Genomic DNA, 23919 nt, shown 5'->3' on the forward strand with positions numbered 1-23919 from the left:
AAGTGCTTACGGTGGTGTCGCGCTCTATTTGCTCTCGTCCCTTACGGCTTGTAAGATTCTGTTCCAAGACATTGGCTTAGATAACTTTACTCCTCATTTGGAGGGCCTGGATATTTTGCTTGTCCTAGTGACACAGCCCAACTTCTCGGTTTTAGTCAGTCTCGTGTACCGCTCTAATAATGTGAAGTATAACGACCATGAACTGCTGCTCAAGTTCCTTACTGTGATAGTCAAGTATTGTGATACGATACGAAAAACTATTTGTTCCTACTACTTGGTGACTTTAACTACCCTAATATTGATTGGTCTACCTCTACGCCATCAGCTGGTGCCTGCCGATTCGCAAAGCAATTCTGTGATATCACAAAGACTACCTCATTGACTCAGATCGTTAACTTTGCCACTCGTGATGGCGGGGCGTTCGGTACTGATAACGTACTTGATCTCATTTTTAGTTCTGATATGCACTTAGTCCATACGCCTACTTTGTTACCCCCCGTAGGAAAGAGTGACCATGGTTCCGTGCTTTTCAATATTGTTTTAGCGAACGCTAAACCCTTATTCGTTCCTAAACCTAATTTTTTTAAGGGGGATTATACCGCGTTTGGCCACTACCTGTCCAAGATTGACTGGTCCCTCCTTTTGTGTCAGGCTGATATTGACGCCAATTGGTCCGCCTTTCACACTGTTCTAAACTACGGTATTCAGGCCTTTGTCCCACTCACTAAACCACGTGTAACCGTCTCGGTAGCTCAGCGCACCCACTTAAGTCGCTCTCACAAAGCCAAGGCCTGGCTTCGTTTACGCAATGCGAAGAAACGTGCAGCCTCCTCGTCCACATTGATAAAACTTCGTGGCGACTATTGTGCGGCTCGCAACGCGCTCACTACACATTATCGCAATGAACGGCGTCGTTACGAGAACTCACTTGTACGGCTTATTCATAACAACCCTAAGTCCTTCTACTCCCAAATAAATAGCTTCCGCAAATGTCGCTTCAAGCTCCTCCAACTAACTTATCCTGATGGTTCTCGCACAACCACAGTTCCCGAAGCTGCTACCGTTCTTAACGACTATTTTGCCTCTACAGTTCAGTCCTTAGCCTGCCCTAGCTTACCGGTCCCCCCAATACCTATTGCCCCTCCTCATACCCTCAACTCTTTCGTGTGTGACCCTTGCGACATTACGCGACTCCTCTCCAAATTGAATATTTGCAAATCCCCGGGTTCCGACGGTATCCATCCAAACCTTTTGCGGCAACTCGTGTCCACGTTGTCCCTTCCCATTTATCTCCTTATTACGAATTCTTTTTCCACGAGTCGTGTTCCTACGGCGTGGAAAGAAGCCAATTTGACCCCCATACACAAAAAGGGCTCCAGAACAGACCCATCCAATTATCGCCCCATTAGTTCCCTTAACCAAGTTTCCAAAATATGTGAACAATTGGTCCATGAACAGTTAAAATCCTTCCTCGATCGTACCTCCTTCTTCACCCCCGCCCAGCATGGTTTCCTCCCCCGCCGTTCTTGCCTTACAAACTTACTGTGTGCCACTAATGACTGGACCCAATGGCTAGACGATGGTTCCTCCGTTGATATCTTGTATTTGGACTTTAGTAAGGCGTTTGACTCGATTCCCCACGCAGCCCTCCTCTCAGCGCTTCGTACTGCCGGTATTACTAGTTTCGCGCACGCGTGGCTCGCGAACTACCTCACTGCCCGAACCCAACGCGTTATACTCCAGGGTCATGCGTCCGCCTGGGCACGAATCGATAAGGGGGTTCCCCAGGGCTCTATCCTCGGTCCTCTCCTTTTTAATGTCTTGATTAATTCCATGCCATCTGCGGTTACTAACTCAACCATCATCTTATTCGCTGATGACGCCAAACTTTACCATCCCATCCGCGACTCGGTTGATTGTCTTGCCCTTCAACACGACCTTGACGCTGTCGTTGCATGGGGTTTAGCCCATGGCCTCACTTTTAATGTCGCGAAGTGTGCCGTTTTGCATCTCGGCCGGCGTAATCCGCTCTTCAATTACACCATCAACGGACACTGCATCCCCACCACTAATTGTGAACGAGACCTCGGGGTCCTAATTGATCCCCTCCTCAAATCTACTGCACACTCTAACAAGGTTGCAAAGCGACTCCGTAGCCTGACTGGTCTAATTCGCCGCAATTTGCACTTTCGGTCTCCCAAATTGGTCGCAACCCTATATAACTCCCTCGCGCTCCCCATAATTGACTATTGTTCCCCTATTTGGATGCCTCAAACCTCCACTGACCTACAGGTCTTACAGAAAGCTCAAAACGCCTTCACCAAACTCACTAGTAATGTTTGTAAAAAGCCAGCCCCTACCCGCCTGTCCCTTCTCGCCATTGACCCTGTCTCCACGCGACACCGTATTAATAATCTCTGTTTAGTTCACGATTTCTTCCACCTTAAACTTGATTTGGATTTCTCTGTCTTTTTCACCCGCCATTCCGATTCGCGTACCCGGGGCCACTCCAAAAAGTTAGTTAAGCCTAGAGCCCGTACTTCCTTCCGCCAATCCCATTTCACGTGCACAGTCATAAACGATTGGAATTCTTTGCCAGAGGACATTGTTACCCTAACCAATAAAGCCACTTTCCGGCGCAAACTCTCGGACCATTTTCGCTCTTTCCTCGACTAGTTCAATTTTTACTTTTTAATTTTTTTTTTTTGTTCTGATTATTCCCACATACTAACGTTTATTCCATTCCCTTATGTTCCTATTATTTTTATACTGTTAGTCTACTTAATCTCATTCATTATACTACACTGTTTCTTAGCCCAATATTCATTAATTAACTTGTTCTTACATCTCACTTTGTATCCGATGTTCGTACATAAGCCACTCTGCTGGCTTCACGAACAGTGTTTGATAATAAATAAATAAATAAATAAATAAATAAATAAATAAATAAAGGATCCGGGGTATTTTAGCCAGCCTCGAGGAGAATCCTTAAGTCCCTCCTTACCAGTCTGGGAAATAGCACACTTCCTCTGGTCCCAAGGACTAGTTTAAATAATATCCTTATTTCCCAGACTGCTCCTAACCGTCCTTCGGCAGACCAGGGATAAGGGAGTCAGATGGATTGGAAATGATGATGGGCGACCTGCGGCACCATATCTCTCCCAGTGTACCTCGCGCACGCCCCTACCCTTCCGTAGGCGATTGCTAAGTGCTGCCGCGTAGCGCCATTTTATTTGAATGAGAACTAGCTTCTATTTTTGAGATAGAGGGAGCGTCCTTTACAATTTCGTCCGGCACGACCCTACCTAACCGCTGGGGATGATGGGAGGACTATGGTGCCGTAGGTGGGGGTACAAAGGCAACGCTTAAGGTATGAGGGTTTCCACTCCATTACTCTCTCCTTCAAGGGCAGACGAATCATATTTTGACGACCTGTCATAGCCAACTCGATCACGCGCTCAAACAGGTGGATCGAGTATGCTATGACCGTGTTAATTTGGGCATGCACATGCACTGCAGCAATGTGCCACCATAGAGCAATATTATATAAGGCGTAAATATATTTAAGACAATTTAATTAAACTTATATTTTGCTCCATTAAAACTACTCCACGGAAATATTACTTGCCACCATGGAGCAGTAGTAAAGGAGTCAGAGATACCATGGATAAAAAAAGCACGTGAAGACATTTGTTCTCACGCTATAGAGAGCTTTCTGTTGGAGGAGGAGCCGAGTCTCGTGATATGATTTACGCTGCCATATTGGTGGGTTTAAAGCACGAATGAAGCTGAGACCACCCAATATGGCTACCAGAACATTGGTAATACTTGGGAGGGTGTGACGTACTACTATCCCATCTGAAAGCTATCTTAGAGTTTTTTTCAGAGGCCTAGGTCTATATACAACGAAGTTTTGTACGTGCCGACAAGTCGCAAGAGATGAAGAAAATAGGGATTTTCTGGATTTAAAATATCCGCAAGTTTTTTTTTTGGTTTTTTTTAGTACATGTCAATAAATGGACGTATACTCTAAACTCATATGCCCTGGGATGAATGATCTAATCTCATATGTTATGGCGACGTATACTCTAAGCTAATATGAAATGTTGACTCATCATAAACATTCCCCGTGTCGCTTCTATATTTTATTTATAGTGGATGTAGTAATTGTCGTATTTATACTACGCCATATCATAATAAATTATACTAATTAAGACCATATTCAAGCGTAAATTAATTCCAATTAATTCATTCGATTCTTACGGCTAAGGATAATAGATTAACGTGGTGGATCGAGTATGCTATGACCGTATCCATTTGGGCATGCAGCATTGTGCCACCATAGAGCAATATTTTATAAGGCGTAAATATATTTAATGCCATTTAATTAAACTTATATTTTGCTCCATTAAAACTACTCCACGGAAATATTACTTGCCACCTTGGAGTAGTAGTAAAGGAGTCAGAGATACTATGGATAAAGAGTGCATCTACGAGAACTACTACATCTACCATCAATAAAATATAGAAGCGACACGGGGAATGTTTATGGTGTTTCACCATTTAATATTAGCTTAGAGTATCCGTCCCTTTGTTGACGTTCCCATGTCACGTGTGATTAGATTATACATCCCTTTAATGATGTCACCATGGCATATGAGATTAGAGTATACATCACTTTTTGACGTCACCATGGCATATGAACTTAGAGTATGCGTCCCTTGAGGAGATTCGAAAACCTTGAGAATTCTTTGACATTGGGAAGATAATCTATACGTTAATCTATTATCCTTAGCCGTAAGAATCGAATGAATTAATTGGAATTAATTTACGCTTGAATATGGTCTTAATTAGTATAATTTATTATGATATGGCGTAGTATAAATACGACAATTACTACATCCACTATAAATAAAATATAGAAGCGACACGGGGAATGTTTATGATGAGTCAACATTTCATATTAGCTTAGAGTATACGTCGCCATAACATATGAGATTAGATCATTCATCCCAGGGCATATGAGTTTAGAGTATACGTCCATTTATTGACATGTACTAAAAAAAACCAAAAAAAAAAACTTGCGGATATTTTAAATCCAGAAAATCCCTATTTTCTTCATCTCTTGCGACTTGTCGGCACGCACAAAACTTCGTTGTATATAGACCTAGGCCTCTGAAAAAAACTCTAAGATAGCTTTCAGATGGGATAGTAGTACGTCACACCCTCCCAAGTATTACCAATGTTCTGGTAGCCATATTGGGTGGTCTCAGCTTCATTCGTGCTTTAAACCCACCAATATGGCAGCGTAAATCATATCACGAGACTCGGCTCCTCCTCCAACAGAAAGCTCTCTATAGCGTGAGAACAAATGTCTTCACGTGCTTTTTTTATCCATGGTATCTCTGACTCCTTTACTACTGCTCCATGGTGGCAAGTAATATTTCCGTGGAGTAGTTTTAATGGAGCAAAATATAAGTTTAATTAAATTGTCTTAAATATATTTACGCCTTATATAATATTGCTCTATGGTGGCACATTGCTGCAGTGCATGTGCATGCCCAAATTAACACGGTCATAGCATACTCGATCCACCTGTTTGAGCGCGTGATCGAGTTGGCTATGACAGGTCATCAAAATATGATTCGTCTGCCCTTGAAGGAGAGAGTAATGGAGTGGAAACCCTCATACCTTAAGCGTTGCCTTTGTACCCCCACCTACGGCACCATAGTCCTCCCATCATCCCCAGCGGTTAGGTAGGGTCGTGCCGGACGAAATTGTAAAGGACGCTCCCTCTATCTCAAAAATAGAAGCTAGTTCTCATTCAAATAAAATGGCGCTACGCGGCAGCACTTAGCAATCGCCTACGGAAGGGTAGGGGCGTGCGCGAGGTACACTGGGAGAGATATGGTGCCGCAGGTCGCCCATCATCATTTCCAATCCATCTGACTCCCTTATCCCTGGTCTGCCGAAGGACGGTTAGGAGCAGTCTGGGAAATAAGGATATTATTTAAACTAGTCCTTGGGACCAGAGGAAGTGTGCTATTTCCCAGACTGGTAAGGAGGGACTTAAGGATTCTCCTCGAGGCTGGCTAAAATACCCCGGATCCTGAAGTCCTTGACGCTTGACCTTCCTAACCGTCCTTCAGCAGACGACCTGTCATAGCCAGAGGAAGTGTGCTATTTCCGAGACTGCCGTGGAGTAGTTTTAATGGAGCAAAACATAAGTTTAATTAAATGGCATTAAATATATTTACGCCTTATAAAATATTGCTCTATGGTGGCACAATGCTGCATGCCCAAATGGATACGGTCATAGCATACTCGATCCACCTCGTTGAGCGCGTGATCGAGTTGGCTATGACAGGTCGTCTGCTGAAGCTTGAAGGACGGTTAGGAAGGTCAAGGACTTCAGGATTCAACTCGAGGCTGGCTAAAATACCCCGGATTTGGTAATTTATTAATGTTTTTATTATAATTTTTAATCGTATTTCAAGTGGAAAGGTATGTTCATTAATTTTAATGTAAATTAGGCATTGAAAATCTGCGAAAATCATGCTAAACTCAGAGTTCGGAAATTGCGTCCACGAGGTTTAGGCTTAGCGCCTGTGACGAAGGCTAAGGCTTATGTGGAAGTAAGACTCGCTAACGCTAAGTAATTAAAGTAAGTACTAATTTTCAAAGTCCAAATTTTGTCAATGTAAAGAGTATAAGGGTTACGAGTTTATTAGTCAAGCTGTGCAAATTACAGCCTTGGGGTGCGAACGTGAAGTTATCCATGCAGAATTGGGTGTTGCGGTATTTTGAGCGTAAAACTTGGCTATAATTTCAAGTGAACCATTGGTGCAAGTAGCCTTTTTTTGGAAATTTTGTTAGACTTTCCCTCTATTAATATTAGCTAATCAATAAATGGATGATAGCGTTTGGGGGTCCATGGATGGTTTTTAATTGCAGTTAGTAAATTTAACGGTGATATTGTGATACTTTTAGAAGCTGAAAACCCGCGGATGATTTTTATTAGCCTCCCAGTTAGAAACGACTTTTTGGCGAATATCCCAAGCATTATTGGTAAAATGGCGCTTGTATTTCAAATTGGCAATCATGTCATTAATGCGTGAACCTCAGTATAATTCCATGCGTAATTTAGGACTTGCTTAGCAAGGTTTGATGACGCATATAAATGATCTATTGGGTGTCAGGCCAGTCTGTTTTCACCGTAACAGCACTATTTGTGTAGTTAATAGTTACAAGTTGTTCAGCCGTTTCGAAATGGCTTCTTGAAAAGAATTTAGAAGTTCAGTTTGGGGATTTAGATTAGGTTGGAATTTTGCAAATGGTTCGTTTTTAGCAGGCCCTAAGGATTTTTAGCTTGAGTCTTTTATTTTAAAATGGCACAGTGTTAATGATTGACGTTTGTTTCAAATTAATCTTATTAAATTTTTGATTCGTCTTAGTTAAACTTTCTAGTTAATTGTACCGTGAATTTATTATTATTTCTATTTAATCTTTTTAGTCGGTTTAAAAGTAACTCAACGTGATTATTTATGTCAAGATTGACCCTTAACCGTATTAATAGTGATGTAATATTTATTTTTCTAGTTATGTTAAATGATTTATTTGAAAGTGAAATTAATGTTATTCTAAATACTTGTGCCATTTAAGCAGAGCTGCGCTAATTAGCTGGCAACGAATTAAATTAGAATTAGCAAAAAGGATAAATATTTAGCTAATTAGAAATTAGATATAGAAGCTAATTAAATCCAATTAGTAACTTATTATTTTTCAAACAAATTAATTACGAGAGATTAATTGAAAATCCAATTGGCTAGTAATTACAATCCTAAATCTAAATAATTTTTAATTTGATAAATGCTTTTCTGATGCATACTAATTGATAATAATTACTTCCCAATTAGCAGTAAGGTAATTGAAATTCAATTAGTATCTTCATTTAAAGGGAATGCGAATTTACAATTTCATATCATATTTTACCAAGAAAGTGGTATTATATTACACTTTCAAGTCTCTCCTTTCAAAATATCAAGTTTTTAATATCATTGAACCAAAGTTTCTATTTTTAAAATCCATTGAAAATCACGAAAACTCAGTTTCGATATATCAATAATTTTGTCTTGTCGAGCTTGTTCGCCCGATTGATAACATCACTATGACGTGAGGAAAAAAAGCGCGGGAATCCTATACGCGTCTCGAGCTTCTCGCCAGTCTAAACTCTGGGTCTGATAGCAGAGAGTGACACCATCTCACGTGAAAAATATATCTCTGACGTCGGCCCACGGGAAACGTTTTAGCCTTTCATAAAAAGTGGATTTCGAATAATTTCATATGAAGAATTTTCAAATGCATATTGCCAAATAACCAGAAATCAGAGAATTAAAAGCTTGATATTTTTGAATTCACGGAAATTAATGCTATCTTTTGTTATATAAATCACAGGCTTTTCAAACGAAGCTTCTCATTCCCTTTAATTAATTCGAATGTTAATTTGCAAATTTAGGATGATAAAATTTTTAAACTGTATTACATTGTTTGAATTGAATGGTTTTTATTTTAGCTATTATCGGTTTTCAAAGGAGCAATTTATGATGGATTCTAGAATGATTACCTATGATTTGACAAAATAGCACACAATATTAAACAGATCAATTACCGCTCTTAATTCAAGTCTACACTTTGATTATATCCGTTGAAACTGAAACTTTTTGGGAAAACTATTTAGACAGCGTGTGAAACATTTTAGACAATTAGCGCGTAGCAATAATTAAATCTTAATAATAATCCTAGAAGTATTATTCAGTACAATTCCATTTTTAACTCAGGTCTACACTTTAATTTTATCCGTTGAAAGGGAATCTCATTAAGAAAGCTATTTAGACAGCGCGTGTAACATTTTAGGCCCTTAGTGCGTAGCAATAATTAAATCTTATGCAGTTATTTATCGTCATATTTATTTTTAGAAGGGAAGCGCTTGAGGTCCAGTTCATTTTAGGGATTTTTTTGCGCCAGGACATAAATAAAATGCTTAATTATGGAATAGGTGAACGATTGGTCCTAGCCCTCCCTTTTAAGAATAATGAACGTAATCAGGATTTTAAGAATGAGATTCCCTTTGCGGTATTAAGGTATCTAGTTTATGGTTTTAATTATAAATATTTTTAGAGGAAAAGCGATTGGCAACTCGTTGAGGGTGTTTTGTAGGATCTAAATAAAGTTCTTATTTATGTTTAAGGTAGAAGGTTGCTTATACGCTTTGTCCTTTAAAAGTAATCACGATTTTAAGCGAGTGTAAGGCGAGGCTTAGCTTTTTACGGTATTATTTTTCTTCCCCCATTAAGTTATTTAGTTTAACGTTACTCGTGTGTTATTTATGTCAAATCATAGTAATTTGTCTTATGCCGGAACCTTTTGCGTCGCATCATTAGCGAATACTCTACTGGATTTCCATATTAAGGTAATTAATTTGAAGTTATGCATGTGCTATTTTCTCTAAATAATAATAAGAATTTCTCTTGCGCAGGAACATTCTCTCGAGTGGAGGACATCTAACATCGAGTGGAGGACATCTAACATCGAGTGGAGGACATCTAACATCGAGTGGAGGACATCTAACATCGAGTGGAGGACATCTAACATCGAGTGGAGGACATCTAACATCGAGTGGAGGACTTCTATCATCGAGTGGAGGACTTCTATCATCGAGTGGAGGACTTCTATCATCGAGTGGACTTTCATTGGAAATCCCATTCTAAGGACGAAGTTTCCTGGTTTTTGGGGGCTCCACAGCGGGCCTTAGTTTAAATTTAATAATTCCCGAGTTGAACAGGGACTTGTTAAATTTAAATTGGGCTCGCAAGGCTTACTTTGGGGGTGGTAGCTTAAGTTTAAAATTTAAGTTTCGATATTGGGGAAGGAACAAAAATAGTCGAAAAACACTTAAGGTAGTTTTTTTGACCTTTTTTTATGCTTTTTTATTGTTTTTTTAAAAAAAATTTCATTTTTTAATAAATTTTTCATAAAAAAAATTTTTTTGTAAAAAAATTGTTTTTTAATGTATTTTTTCACTTGTTTTTAAGTAAAAAGCTTAAAAAAGGGGTCAAAAAAATGCCCCTAAGTCCCGATTAAAAAAAATAGAAACCAAGTCTAGTATCTAAATAAATTCAAGAAAAGAAAGAACGAGGTTTAAGGCAAAATTTATTCAATAATAAACAAAAAAACCAAAGTGTTTACAAACATTTCGAACAAAAAAATATTAAAGAGTTGTATGTTAAAGTTTGAACGCAAAAAAAAAATAATAAGTAGTTACAGATAAAATTTGCGAACAAAAAATTAAGTTAAGTGGTTACATGAAAAATTTGCAAGTAAAAACGATGTATTTTGTGTCTTCTAGCTTCGATGATTTCCTCCATATCTTTAGGTCAGCGCTGAGAGAAAGAGCAAGTCCAGAAACATCATGTAACGTAAATCCAACGAAGAATGGCATCAGGAATGATACAGAGCAAGTCCAGAAGACATCATGTAACGTGAATCCAACGAAGAATGGCATCAGGAATGATACATAGCAAGTTCAGAAGACATCATGTAACGTGAATCCAACGAAGCGTGTCATCAGGAATGATACATAGCAAGTCCAGAACAGCGGAAGTCATCAGGAATGATACGTCTCGGAAGGACAAGCAACAGAAAATTCCAAGAATATCAGCCGCATCTATAAATGAAAACATTAATAACACATCTTAAACTATTGCCTAGTTTTGGGCAGAACGAAATAATCTTAGATTTAAATAATTTAAGAAAAAAATGTCCTTAATTAAAAAACAAGATCCCAAATTTAGAGAGAAAGACCAACTACCCCGAATTAAAGAAAGGCTTGACTACCGCGATTGCCACCCTTTATTAAATAATAATCTGGCTAACTCATTATTTCCCAAAATTGTATAGAAAATAATTTTAGAAAAACCTAACTGTACCCTTTTATTACCTTAATAATTTAACACATCGCCTAAACTAATTTTGGGAAAACCTACTATTTCAATTAAATTATAGCTTAATAATGAAAATAATTTAAAAATATCCCCTAAATAAATTTTAGGAAACCTGACATTTATTTTAACTAAATTGCTTGCCCCTTTTAATAGAATAATAATTTAAAATATTCTTCTTTGCCAATTTTAGGAAAACCAGCCATTTATTTAAAACTATTCCCACAGATAGAACCCATAAACAAAAACTTGAGTTGAAATTGGACAAGGCTGAACTTAGGCTTAGGGCAAACGTCCACGCTTCTTAAAACTATCTCTGCGGGACTTGATTTTCGAAAATCTGTCGCTTTAGCTCTAAATTAATTAATAATAGCCTCTAAACTAATTTTAGGAAAACCTTCCATTTATTTTAAAACTATTCCCACAGACAGTATCCCTAAAATAACTAGAGTTTAATAAGACACGGCTCAATTTAGGCTTAGGGTCCTTGTGTTTTAAAATTTTCTCTTGGGGGGACCTGATTTCCGAAAATCTGTCGCGTTATCTCTTAAATTAATTACGTACCCCGTTTAATAGATTATAATAATAGCCCTAAACTAATTTTAGGAAAACCTTCCATTTATTTTAAAACTATTCCCACAGACAATATCCCTAAAATAACTAGAGTTTAATAAGACACGGCTCAATTTAGGCTTACGGTCCTCGTGTTTTAAAATTTTCTCTTGGGGTTGACCTGATTTCCGAAAATCTGTCGCGTTATCTCTAAATTAATTACGTACCCCGTTTAATAGATTATAATAATAGCTCCTAAAATAATTATTAAAGGATTCTCTCTTGTCCAACATCTCGTTGTAAAATATTATTTATGTTACTTGATTTTTGATAAATAAATAAAATTCACTAACATTTAACACTACCCAATTAATTTAAATACTTGAAATAAAATAAATAATTTAAGGGGAGCTAGATGAGTTTGGATTATTGGAAAGGTTAGGCTTACTGACTGTTAAAGCACCACGAGGCGAAGCAATGGCCGCCAAGTATGTTGAAGAGCTTCGAATTCAGCTTGCGTCCTCGGTAAAAACGATCAGCGAAATGGCGGATCTATCAAGAATCGACCTCAAAAGCCGGGATCACGATCAGCTGGGTGAGAAAGGTTTTCCAAAGCGACTTCCCTGACGGCTTCCAAGCAATGAATGACCGGGTGATCCGTAATGATCAGCTGAGCGAGAAAGGTTTTTCCATGCGACTTTCCTCGACCGCTTCCAGGCAAGAATGAACCGACTGACGCGTAACTTCCATTCCAACTAAGTAAATTTCCAACGTCGGGGGGCGCTAAAAGCTCCTATGCGTGGACTCGGGTGCGCCATATCCAGGGCGCGAGATCCAAATAGCTGAACACTGCTAGGCATAAATGAATGAACGCTAGGCCTAAATGAATGAACGCTAGGCCTAACTGAATGGACAATCATTACCTATTACCATTAACATCTGTCGTGACGTCACACGTCAATTACCTCGGTGACGTCATAGGTCACGTGATCTGACGTCATAGGTCACGTGATCTGACGTCATGGGTCACGTGATTTGACGTCATAGGCCACGTGATCTGACGTAATAGGTCACCTGATCTGACGTCATAGGTCACGTGATGTGACGTCATGGGTCACGTGATATGACGTCATGGGCCACGTGATATGACGTCATAGGTCACGTGATATGACGTCATAGGTCACGTGATTTGACGTAATAGGCCACCTGATCTGACGTCATAGGCCACCTGATCTGACGTCATAGGTCACGTGATTTGACGTCATAGGTGACGTTATGTGACGTCATGGGTCACGTGATATGACGTCATGGGCCACGTGATATGACGTCATAGGTCACGTGATATGACGTCATAGGTCACGTGATATGACGTCTTAGGTCACGTGATTTGACGTAATAGGCCACCTGATCTGACGTCATGGGTCACGTGATTTGACGTCATAGGTGACGTGTTTGACGTAATAGGCCACGTGATCTGACGTCATAGGTGACGTGATTTGACGTCATAGGCCACGTGATCTGACGTAATAGGCCAGCTGATCTGACGTCATAGGTCACCTGATCTGACGTCATAGGTCACGTGATTTGACGTCATAGGTCACGTGATGTGACGTCATGGGTCACGTGATATGACGTCATGGGCCACGTGATATGACGTCATAGGTCACGTGATATGACGTCATAGGTCACGTGATATGACGTCATAGGTCACGTGATTTGACGTAATAGGCCACCTGATCTGACGTCATGGGTCACGTGATTTGACGTCATAGGTGACGTGTTTGACGTAATAGGCCACGTGATCTGACGTCATAGGTGACGTGATTTGACGTCATAGGCCACGTGATCTGACGTAATAGGCCAGCTGATCTGACGTCATAGGTCACGTGATCTGACGTCATGGGCCACGTGATATGACGTCATAGGTCACGTGATATGACGTCATAGGTCACGTGATTTGACGTAATAGGCCACCTGATCTGACGTCATAGGCCACCTGATCTGACGTCATAGGTCACGTGATTTGACGTCATAGGTGACGTTATTTGACGTCATAGGCCACGTGATCTGACGTCATAGGTGACGTGATTTGACGTCAAAGGTTTCATGTGATTTGACGTCATAGACCACGTGATCTGACGTAATAGGCCAGCTGATCTGACGTCATAGGTCACGTGATCTGACGTCATGGGCCACGTGATCTGACGTCATAGGTCACGTGATCTGACGTCATAGGTCACGTGACCGGGTTTGATTAATCCGTTCACTGGCTGCTATGTCCAATGCACTTCGAATAAAATCATTCATTATAACTTTGATGCTGTATTCAAAATATTCATTGGATAAAGTCAGTTATTCTGACTGTTTAGTAAGAGTGTGTCACTTGTCTCACGTCAACATAATCGACTCAGGGCTCTACTATGTTGAGAAAGCATTTTAATCATCCTCTAATTGAGAGGGTATGAATCAAGTAGATTCTATACCTTAGCCACTAACCATAATTAGTAAGCTTACAAGTAAAAATAAATTTATCACGCAGACTTATAAATATTAATGCCAGATTTTATTTTGAAATATGTATATTACATCAGATACATTCGATTTTATTAAAGGGATTAATAATTAAAATCCTTTTGAAAGTGTGTAATCATTCATTGTAACTTTGATACTGTATTCGTAGGATATAGTCGTATATTTTTTTATTTTATTAAGAGTGTGTCATGTCAACATATTCGACTCGCCGCTCTATGTTGAGAAAGCCACTAACTATAATTTGTGAGCTTACAAGTAAAAATAACCACAGACTTATAAATATTAGTGCCAGATTTTATTTTGAAATAGGTATATTACATCAGATACATTCGATTTTATTCAAGAGATTAATAATGATTTTTTATTTTATAAACGTGCAGTTTCTGAATGTGGCGGCCAGATGCTGAAAACAAAACAGAAAATATATATTATTAACAAATTGTAAGCGGCTAAGAAATATAACTTGAAATTAACTGTTTCACGCTAATACTCGGTTGTAGACGAGCCTAAGTGAGTGTTAACGTTATTAAGATGGAACAAGATGATCAAGACCCGTGTTTAGCCACATTATTCCCATACACCAACCATCCAGGGCCGTCTAGGGAGTTTGCGGGTTCCGTGATTATTCAATACACGTACAGAAATTTTTAGTTTACAGCGTAGACTTATGTAGCGATTATTCGTGCTTCAAAAAGGGATTCACTGTTACGTCAAAAGTAAGTAAATATTAATAATATTAATTAATTCATTCTCGAGGCGTTACCTAACACCTTATAGAAGAACGGAAAGTTTTAGCGTGGATAAAGGAAGCGCGTTAGGAAATTTGTTTACACGCTACAGGATAGGAAACTCCCTATCTCGGACGACAACTTATTCTTTTTATTCGACAAATACTCTGCTCCAGCTTCGGATGTCAGCACGCGCAAAAATTGGCCTCCATGTAACGTAGCTTTGATCGTTGCTCAATTAATACACGTACAGAAAAGGCAAGTTTACAACATAAGACTTATGCCCTTGCATACTTATCGCACCTCGTACAATTTTTTAACATGGACTTATGCCCAAAAGCGTTTGAAAGAGAAAGAATTTAGCAAAAGACCCAATTTGAGTTCTTTCCCCGCGTTCTTAGAAATTTTAAAGTGAGTATGAAATTTTCCATTTTCAGGGCCAGATTAAACAATTTTGCACCCGGAGCCCGAGATAATGTGAGCCCCCTTAAGCCTTAAAAAGAATAGCAAATGTTGTTGAGGGGGAATAGTTAAACTCATTGCGCCCCCCTTTAATCCGGCCCACTGTTTGTCCATTAATACTTTCACAGTGGATCCGCATTTTACTGTTATAGATAAATCATATTCTTCTCCCTTTAAAATTAGCTCTCAGCAGAAGTATATAATACTTCTCTTCGAGAGAAGTGTTCCACGAAGCGGGGTAAGTGTAACGTCATTCTTCCCAACATCGGAACATTTGGAGCAAGGTTACTAAACCGAATCACATACGCGATAAATAGTTCCCTCATTATTACTCTATTAGCGTTTAACTATTTGGCAAGACGCGCTTGTGGATTTTTGTCCAACCCCAAGACGAGGTTTGTGAGGGTGATTACTGGGAATTTTGTGCCAAATAATTATAGATTTCACCTTACGGTGCGATGCCCATCTGAAGTTTGATGAGCGGGAAAGCAAACAAAGAGGGTGAGCCTGGGAAGAATGACGTTACATAACTAAAGTATTAAAAGGATACAGAGTGTCATCCTTCTATTATCCCCTTCTGCTCTCAGTAAGTCTCTAGCTATACGAAGTTATTTACTTATGGAATATCTTATAAACTTATGATAGTACATCCCCAAGGCACTATTATGGACAAATCATAATCCTCTCCCTTTGAAAAGATAACCGATACTTCTTCGACATCTACACCTGCATCTTCAGACCAAGTCAAACTAATACCCCATCGTTAGATATCCATCAAACGATATTCATAGTTGTATTGTATAGAGCTATCTCAGAAGCTTTTATGTGACGTCACCCATGCTATTTGCTCATAGAACCAAAGTGGTACCATGGATAAAGAATGCGCGTGAGGAAATTTGTTTTCACGCTATAGGATAGGAAACTCTAATACAGAATATACTCTGTTTACAACATTGGTTGTCAGCACGCGTAAAGCTAGATCTCTATGTAACGTAGCTTTGTATGTGCTGTCAAGAGACGAAAAACTTCAGGATCTTCAGGATTTAAACTATCCGGGAGTTTTTTTAGCTCGAGTGCACGGACCTATAGGCCTTAGTTTCAAATACGTGTAGTAGGCTGTAGGCAATTTCACACGTATTTGAAACTAAGGTCTAGAGGTCCGTGCACTCGAGCTAAAAAAAAATCCCGGATATTTTAAATCCTGAAAAACCTGAAGTTTTTCCTCTCTTGACAGCACATACAAAGCTACGTTACATAGAGACCAAGCTTTGCGCGTGCTGACAACCGATATTGTAACAGAGTATATACAGAATAAGCTGTCGTTCGAGATAGGGAGTTGCCTATCCTGTAGAGTGAAAACAAATTTGCTCACGCGCATTCTTTATCCATGCCCCAACCGTAGGGCCATCACAAATACGACCTAGGCGAGTTAGAAAACATGAATAGAGCCGTCTCAGAAGTCTTAGTGTGACGTCACCCATGCTATTTGCCCATAGAACCAAAGCTTTACGCGTGCTGACAACCGATGTGGTAACAGAGTATATACAGAATCAGTGGCGTCGCTAGGCCTTTTTTGGGGGGACTATAGCCCCCCAAATTCCAAACTTAGCCCCCCCCCCCCAAAATAATCCGTAAACCCTACCAAAAAATTGCTGTTAGCAACCTAAAATTATGTAGCAATATATAAAAAGTTATAATGATAAGATTCTTGAAGTTTTATCTCTGCAGAGATGAATTTCAATACCAAACAGTAAAATTTTGAAGAAAATAACACATGGAGACAAGAAAATGTTTCATGTTCTTTCGGAGGGAGTCCCAATAGTGTGGACTAAAAGCTAACCAAAACTAAAACTAAACTTAAGACGAGTGAAAATCCTTCATAATCGGTTCCGTAGTGGCGTATTCTTTATCAATAAAAGGTTGTATATCTTTAAAATACGAATAATTTCACGTTGACACGGATAGTTTAAGGTCTACACATTTTCCAATGAACCCATTAAGCAATTTTTTTATTAATTTCTTATAATAACTAGTTCGCCCAGATTTAGCCCCCCCAAATTTCAAACCCTAGCGACGCTACTGTAAACCACTCTAAACCACTCTAAACCACCCTAGCCACTCTAGCCACTCTAAGCCACTCTAAACCACTCTAAACCACTCTAGCCACTCTAAGCCAAGTGCTCTAAGCCACTCTAAGCCACTCTAAACCACTCTAAACCACCCAAGCCACTCTAAACCACTCTAAACCACTCTAAACCACTCTAAACCACTCTAAGCCACTCTAAGCCACTCTAAACCACTCTAAACCACTCTAAGCCACTCTAAACCACTCTAAGCCACTCTAAGCCACTCTAAACCACTCTAAACCACTCTAAGCCACTCTAAACCACTCTAAACCACTCTAGTCACTCTAAACCACTCTAAACCACTCTAAACCACCCTAGCCACTCTAAGCCACTCTAAACCACTCAAAACCACTCAAAACCACTCAAAACCACTCAAAACCACTCTAAGCCACTCTAAGCCACTCTAAACCACTCTAAACCACTCTAAGCCACTCTAAGCCACTCTAAGCCACTCTAAACCACTCTAAACCACTCTAAACCACTCAAAACCACTCTAAGCCACTCTAAGCCACTCTAAACCACTCTAAACCACTCTAAGCCACTCTAAGCCACTCTAAGCCACTCTAAACCACTCTAAACCACTCTAAACCACTCTAAGCCACTCTAAACCACTCTAAGCCACTCTAAGCCACTCTAAACCACTCTAAGCCACTCTAAACCACTCTAAACCACTCTAAACCACTCTAAACCACTCTAGCCACTCTAAACTATAGCCCCCCCCCAAATTCCAAACTTAGCGCCCCCAAAATAATCCGTAAACCCTACCAAAAAATTGTTGTTAGCAACCTAAAATTCTGTAGCAATATATAAAAAATTATAATGATAAGATTCTTGAAGTTTTATCTCTGCAGAGATGAATTTCAATACCAAACAGTAAAATTTTGAAGAAAAGAACAGATGGAGACAAGAAAATGTTTCATGTTCTTTCGGAGGGAGTCCCAATAGTGTGGACTAAAAGCTAACCAAAACTAAAAATAAACTTAAGACGAGTGAAAATCCTTCATAATCGGTTCCGTAGTGACGTAGTCTTTATCAATAAAAGGTTGTATATCTTTAAAATACGAATAATTTCACGTTGACACGGATAGTTTAAGGTCTACACATTTTCCAATGAACCCATTAAGCAATTTTTTTTTATTAATTTCTTGTAATAACTATTTAGCCCCCCCCCCCCCCCAAATTTCAAACCCTAGCGACGCTACTGTACAGAATAAGCTGTCGTCCGAGATAAGGAGTTGCCTATCCTGTAGAGTGAAAACAATTTCCTCAATTATCCATGGTGGTACCAAACATGGCCGCCTACTTCCAAAGCTAAACTCGTGACGTTTTACCTAGGCACTGACGTGACGTCACAACTGAGATAGATCTCTTACTAATAACAGAAGGGAATAAGAGAGAAGGGACACACTTTATATCTCCATAATGCTTTACACTCGTTTTAAGGCCCGTTCAGACGACACTCTTTTTCTCGCTACGCTCGCTGTGCTGAGCTCATCAGATTTTCTGGCTTCACCAGCCTCTAGAAAATGCACTGTTCACACGGCCAAAAATTTCTCATTCTTGATCTCGGCAAAGCGAGAAAAAAAGTTGAAAAAATTCAACTTTTTTTCTCTCTTTGCTCGGCACAGCCAATAGAATGTTTCCGAAATGACGTCATTCTTTGTTGTGTAGTCTGCTACTCTGTAGAAATGTGTTTTCTTCGGTTTCATTAGTCCGAATCTCTTGAAATTTTACTGATAAGTATATTGAATGATTTTAAATTATCGTGCAAACTTTTAAAACGATTAGTTGTTTTCCAAAAAATTCATTAAAGTTTTATTTATGCATAATTAAAACCTTTTTTTAAGAAAAGAACTATTCGTTTTAAAACTTTGCACGATAATTTATAACCCTTCGATATATATCTCATTAAAATTTCAAGGGATTCGAACCAGCGAAACCGAAGAAAACACCTTTCCACATAGAAGCAGACTACACAACAAAGAATGACGTCATTTCGGAAGCATTCTATTGGCTGTGCCGAGCAAAGAGAGAAAAAAAGTTGAATTTTTTCAACTTTTTTTCTCGCTTTGCCGAGATCAAGAATGAGAAAATTTTGGTCGTGTGAACAGTGCATTTTCTAGAGGCCGGTGAAGCCAGAAAATCTGATGAGCTCAGCACAGCGAGCGTAGCGAGAAAAAGAGTGTCGTCTGAACGGGCCTTAACAACAGTCTTACTAACCTCAAATCAACTACCCTTCACTGATTGGCTATCTAACTTCTGTCTTAGCTGTGACGTCACATAAGAAGGTGACGTCTCGGTTGACGAATAAAAAGTAGTTTTGTTTACAACTTTACATTGAAGGAGATAAAAATGGCCGAATTTCATGTTGATAAACGAAATCAAGCTGTGCAATTAATTTAGTTACACGGGAATTGAGAACATACCAAAATCAGATAATTTGAAGGTAATAAATAGATGAAAACTAATTATTCTCAATTAATATTAAGAAACAAAAATTAGTTCATACTTGAGGTTATAATTACACAAGAACGAAACATCGACAGCCCTAAGACAAATAGGCCGCCTGATACCGTGGAGAACTTAAAGAACTATTTTTGCAGTAAATTGGTTAAAAGCTGTGTACTTGCGCAAAGTTTTCGCGGTTTTCTTGAGGTTGGTCGGACTCTCGTTACCAAAGCAGGCTCTAATGTCTCCCTTCTCTCTAATTCCCTTCTGTTAATAAATTAACTTACCTCGAAAATCCGGGTATTGCGCACGCTAGTGACGCTACTCTCTATTTAAATACCCGGGCCGTTTTGGGCTTTTGGCGCGAAAATATTTCTGAAAACGAGCGTCTCTACTGGCGAATATTGGCAAACTAAAATTCCATTTCTGGGTTGAAAAAAAAAAAACACGCTGGTTGCGTAAAGGAGCGTAATGATCGGTTTCGCAGAAGTCGAGGAGGAACGTCAACACACTTAACAAACAGTTACCTGTAGAGGTAAATAATTTTTCCGCGTCGAGTCGCCGTTTCTTTTAGTTTTAGTTTGGTTTAATTAATATTGAGCTTAAAGTAACCGTAACGATGAACAACTTTTCGGAAAATCCTCATAGTGTCCCTCAGTTTGACCCTTACAAAAATAACCCGGCAAATAACCCAAATAATTTCCCACCTCCTCCTCCCTATTGCACAGCACCACCGCAACAACAACAACAACAACAATACCATTATGATGGTGAGTAAACGAGTCTAGTCTTTTCTATATTCCTTACTAATACGCGAAAGTTACCACTTTATATGGGTGTTAGGAGCTTCTACAGGGCAGTCATTACCCTATCCCGCTCAACCAGTTGTCGCTGGCTTTCCAACAGCGCAGTCCCTACCAACAAATAACAAACCTCAACAAGATTACGCACCAACTATGATCCAGCCAGGTTATTTCGTAGCTCCACCACCTCCCACAGCCACAGTTATGGTTTACCCAGGGTCTCAACCTACCAACGAACCCTTATATAACGAGGATGGTAGCGTCGCATCGTCCCAACAGATCCTTGAAGACCCAAATTGGAAAGGTTTCTCCGACAAAGCCATAAGAAATGCCTTCATTCGAAAGGTTAATCTTTTAATTAAATTAATTTATAGGGTTTTTAAGTAAAATTAACTTTATTAATCGCGCGTGGCGTGTTTAGGTTTATGCTATTTTAATGGCACAATTGGCTTTTACCGTTGGAATTGTTGCTCTTTTCATATTTCAGTAAGGCTAAAAAAAACCCCCGCTACAAAATTACTAATTAGGTTCTTAATTAATTAAAAATTAATTTAATTTAATTTAATTTCAGCAAGGGGGTTAAAGAGTATGTGCGACATAATTTTATAATATACCTCGCTGCTTAGTAAGCTAAAAATTAAAAACTAAACCAAGAAGCGATATCTAGTTTATTAGGGAGAAGGTATAAGATGCCTAAGTATTCGCGCGCCTTAGTCCCAGTCCCCCTTTCAAAATACAAGGGGGGACGTAAAAGGAGGCCGCCAGGCTATTTCGCCTCTCCTCAGTTGGAAAATACGTAATTTTCTTCATTCGCGTCGTGCTGACGCGAGTTTTCACGGACCAATGAGATGCTGGTTGTAATTTAGAGGCGGGGATTAACTCCGGACCTACTATACGTTTGGACTGCAGATAAAGCTGGAAATGTGCACGCGAATTTATACCTTCTCCCTAGTAAACTAGATATCACTTCTTGCTAAACGTAAAATGTCTCAATTGAAGAATTAACTGCGATATATTTAATTTAAATTTATAGTTTTACATTCTTGGGTGTTTATATTGCCCTGGCTTGTTGCAAGAATTTGAGGTAATAAAACTTAAGTTAATTTAAACAGTTAATCTTAATTAATTAATTAATTAATTAAACAATCATTAATTAAATTAATTAAAAGGAGGAAATATCCAACTAATTTGATCCTGTTGGCCATTTTTGTGAGAATTGTTTAAAATTTTTATTTTAAATATAATTAGAATTAAATTATAAATAAAACTATAATTAAAATTTAATTTACTCTTATAGACTGTCTCCCTTACCTATTTGGTCGCCACAATCTCGAGGTATAACCCTAATTAAAATTTAATTAAAAACTTACCTAATAGACCAAAAAAAAAAAAAATTAATCATTTTAGTTTTCACGACACACAAATTGTCATCATGGCTTTGGGAATTTGTACCGCGTGTTGTCTAATGATTAGTATTTTCTCTTGCTTTACTAAAGTAAGAAAACCATTAAAACAAATTTAACAATTAGACCAAGAAGTGATATCTAGTTTATTAGGGAGAAGGTATAAGATGCCTAAGTATTCGCGCGCCATAGTTCCAGTCCCCCTTTCAAAATACAAGGGGGGGGGGGCGTAAAAGGAGGCCGGGCTATTTCACGTCTCTCCTCAGTCGGAAAATATGATTATTAGGGAGAAGTTATAAGATGCCTAAGTATTCGCGCGCCATAGTCCCAGTCCCCCTTTCAAAATACAAGGGGGGGGGGACGTAAAAGGAGGCCGGGATATTTCGCTACACTCTCCTCAGTCGGAAAATATGACCGTAATTTTCCTTCGTCATTCGCGTCTTCGCGCTGACGTGCGTTTTCAAGAACCAATGAGATGATTGCTGGTTGTAATTTAGAGGCGGCGGGGATTAACTCCGGATGCCTACTATACGTTTGGACTGGAGATAAAGCTAGATTATAAATGTGGAGGCGAATTTATACCTTCTTCCTAATAAATTAGATATCACTTCTTGACAATTTTAAAATACATTTCCTAGAGTTTTTTTAATTTTTTTAAATTTTAAAATAGTTTGATTTCACATCTTGCGGTGGAGTTCTTTTCATGATGTTCTGGGTTTTGTTCTTGTTTGGAATATTGTGCGCCTTTTCTAGGACACCCATTATGAATACGGTTTACGCTGGATGCGGAGCGCTCATCTTTATGCTGGTAAATATCATAATCATCAGCTTCACACGGAAGATCATAAAAAAGAATATTAATTAATTTAATTGTTTTAATCTACAATGTTTCAATGTTTTTTTGTGCAGAGTTTGGCCTACAATACTCAAATGCTTGTGGGCGGAAAAAAATACCAAATAAGCGCAGAAGAACATATTTTCGCCGCTCTTCAACTTTACTTGGATATTGTTTACATCTTCCTCTTTATTATGGCTCTTTTGGGCGGTGGCCGAAAATAAATAGAGAGGAGGGGGGGACTTTAATTAAATTAAAGCAAATTGAAATTACACCCAATTTAGCATTTTCAATATTTAAATAAACGTAAATTTAAACGTAAAGACACTAAGCGTCTTTGATTTTAGTAAAATACTAAAATTCAATTGGTAAATGTTGTTAATAAATTATTAATTATACTATCTATACTTATTAATTACGCACGCGCGGCTTTTTCCTGATGTAGAAATTAAATTAGTATTTGTACAGTATTAGCTTTATAATCGTGGGCTGAAAATATATTCCATAAATAATTGAATTATAAAAATATGTACCAATTTTAAATAATGATTTCGTTTTAAATAAAATTTAATGTTCATGTTTAAATTATATTTTTTCACTTAAAAAGTGGGTCTAATTCTAAATAACTTACTCTCCTCAATTTTCAAATTTTGAACTTAATAGCTAAGCCTTGGTTTAATAAAGAAATTAAATTAATATACCATCATTATTGGATAGAATTTATTTAATTTTTTAATATTTTAAACTTAATTTATGCGTTTCATTAAAGATAATTTCTCCAAGTTAATTAATGAGTAATCAGTAATTAGTAAAGTTGTAAACTCGCAACCTAAGCCTTGGTTAAATATAGCAGACGATATGAAACTATACCGACTAATCCCTAAAGTTGTAAACGAGCAACCTAAGCCTTGGTTAAATATAGCAGACGATATGAAACTATACCGACTAATCCCTAAAGTTGTAAACTCGCAACCTAAGCCTTGGTTAAATATAGCAGACGATATGAAACTATACCGACTAATCCCTAAAGTTG

The 23919-nt window shown here is 38.5% G+C and overlaps 2 protein-coding genes and 2 long non-coding RNA genes across 5 annotated transcripts; 3 read left to right on the forward strand and 1 right to left on the reverse strand.

Annotated features, from left to right (window-relative positions):
* Positions 1-3413: 3413 nt before the first annotated feature.
* On the forward strand, positions 3414-4212 carry LOC149651461 (uncharacterized). Its single transcript, XR_016371223.1, has 2 exons — positions 3414-3553; positions 3708-4212. It is a non-coding gene; the product is annotated as an uncharacterized LOC149651461 (long non-coding RNA).
* Positions 4213-4848: 636 nt separating this feature from the next.
* LOC149651462 (uncharacterized) lies at positions 4849-5651 on the reverse strand. The gene is made up of 2 exons (XR_016371222.1): positions 5509-5651; positions 4849-5354 (listed from the first exon to the last, which is right to left on the reverse strand). It is a non-coding gene; the product is annotated as an uncharacterized LOC149651462 (long non-coding RNA).
* Positions 5652-6273: 622 nt separating this feature from the next.
* On the forward strand, positions 6274-11908 carry LOC149651463 (uncharacterized). Its single transcript, XM_089848391.1, has 4 exons — positions 6274-6452; positions 6534-6664; positions 8573-9469; positions 9536-11908. The coding sequence occupies exons 3-4, from the start codon at positions 9386-9388 to the stop codon at positions 9809-9811; spliced, it is 360 nt and encodes a 119-aa protein (XP_089704517.1). The 5' UTR covers positions 6274-6452; positions 6534-6664; positions 8573-9385; the 3' UTR covers positions 9812-11908.
* Positions 11909-20208: 8300 nt separating this feature from the next.
* LOC149651464 (protein lifeguard 2-like) lies at positions 20209-23471 on the forward strand. Of its 2 annotated transcripts, none has more exons than XM_089848416.1 (10): positions 20209-20615; positions 20752-20993; positions 21070-21134; positions 21220-21273; positions 21682-21732; positions 21818-21857; positions 21946-21983; positions 22056-22143; positions 22722-22859; positions 22961-23471. In XM_089848416.1, the coding sequence occupies exons 1-10, from the start codon at positions 20465-20467 to the stop codon at positions 23108-23110; spliced, it is 1017 nt and encodes a 338-aa protein (XP_089704542.1). In that variant the 5' UTR covers positions 20209-20464; the 3' UTR covers positions 23111-23471. The 2 variants fall into 2 exon arrangements, with proteins under 2 accessions (XP_089704542.1, XP_089704540.1); XM_089848414.1 differs by having other exon boundaries at positions 20220-20615; positions 20689-20993.
* Positions 23472-23919: the final 448 nt, after the last annotated feature.

The sequence above is a fragment of the Phalangium opilio genome, unplaced genomic scaffold (genome assembly GCF_054372755.1).
Source record: "Phalangium opilio isolate 3A_F unplaced genomic scaffold, DU_Popi_V2 ptg000082l_1, whole genome shotgun sequence".
NCBI classification, from domain to species: Eukaryota; Metazoa; Arthropoda; class Arachnida; order Opiliones; family Phalangiidae; genus Phalangium; species Phalangium opilio.

Coding starts and splice junctions, on each gene's coding strand:
- LOC149651463 (XM_089848391.1), top strand. CDS start 9,386: ATGTCAAATCATAGTAATTTGTCTTATGCCGGAACCTTTTGCGTCGCA. Junction 9,470..9,535: donor TACTGGATTTCCATATTAAG/GTAATTAATTTG, acceptor TCTCTTGCGCAG/GAACATTCTCTCGAGTGGAG.
- LOC149651464 (XM_089848414.1), top strand. CDS start 20,465: ATGAACAACTTTTCGGAAAATCCTCATAGTGTCCCTCAGTTTGACCCT. Junction 21,984..22,055: donor TTGGTCGCCACAATCTCGAG/GTATAACCCTAA, acceptor TAATCATTTTAG/TTTTCACGACACACAAATTG. Junction 22,860..22,960: donor GAGCGCTCATCTTTATGCTG/GTAAATATCATA, acceptor TTTTTTGTGCAG/AGTTTGGCCTACAATACTCA.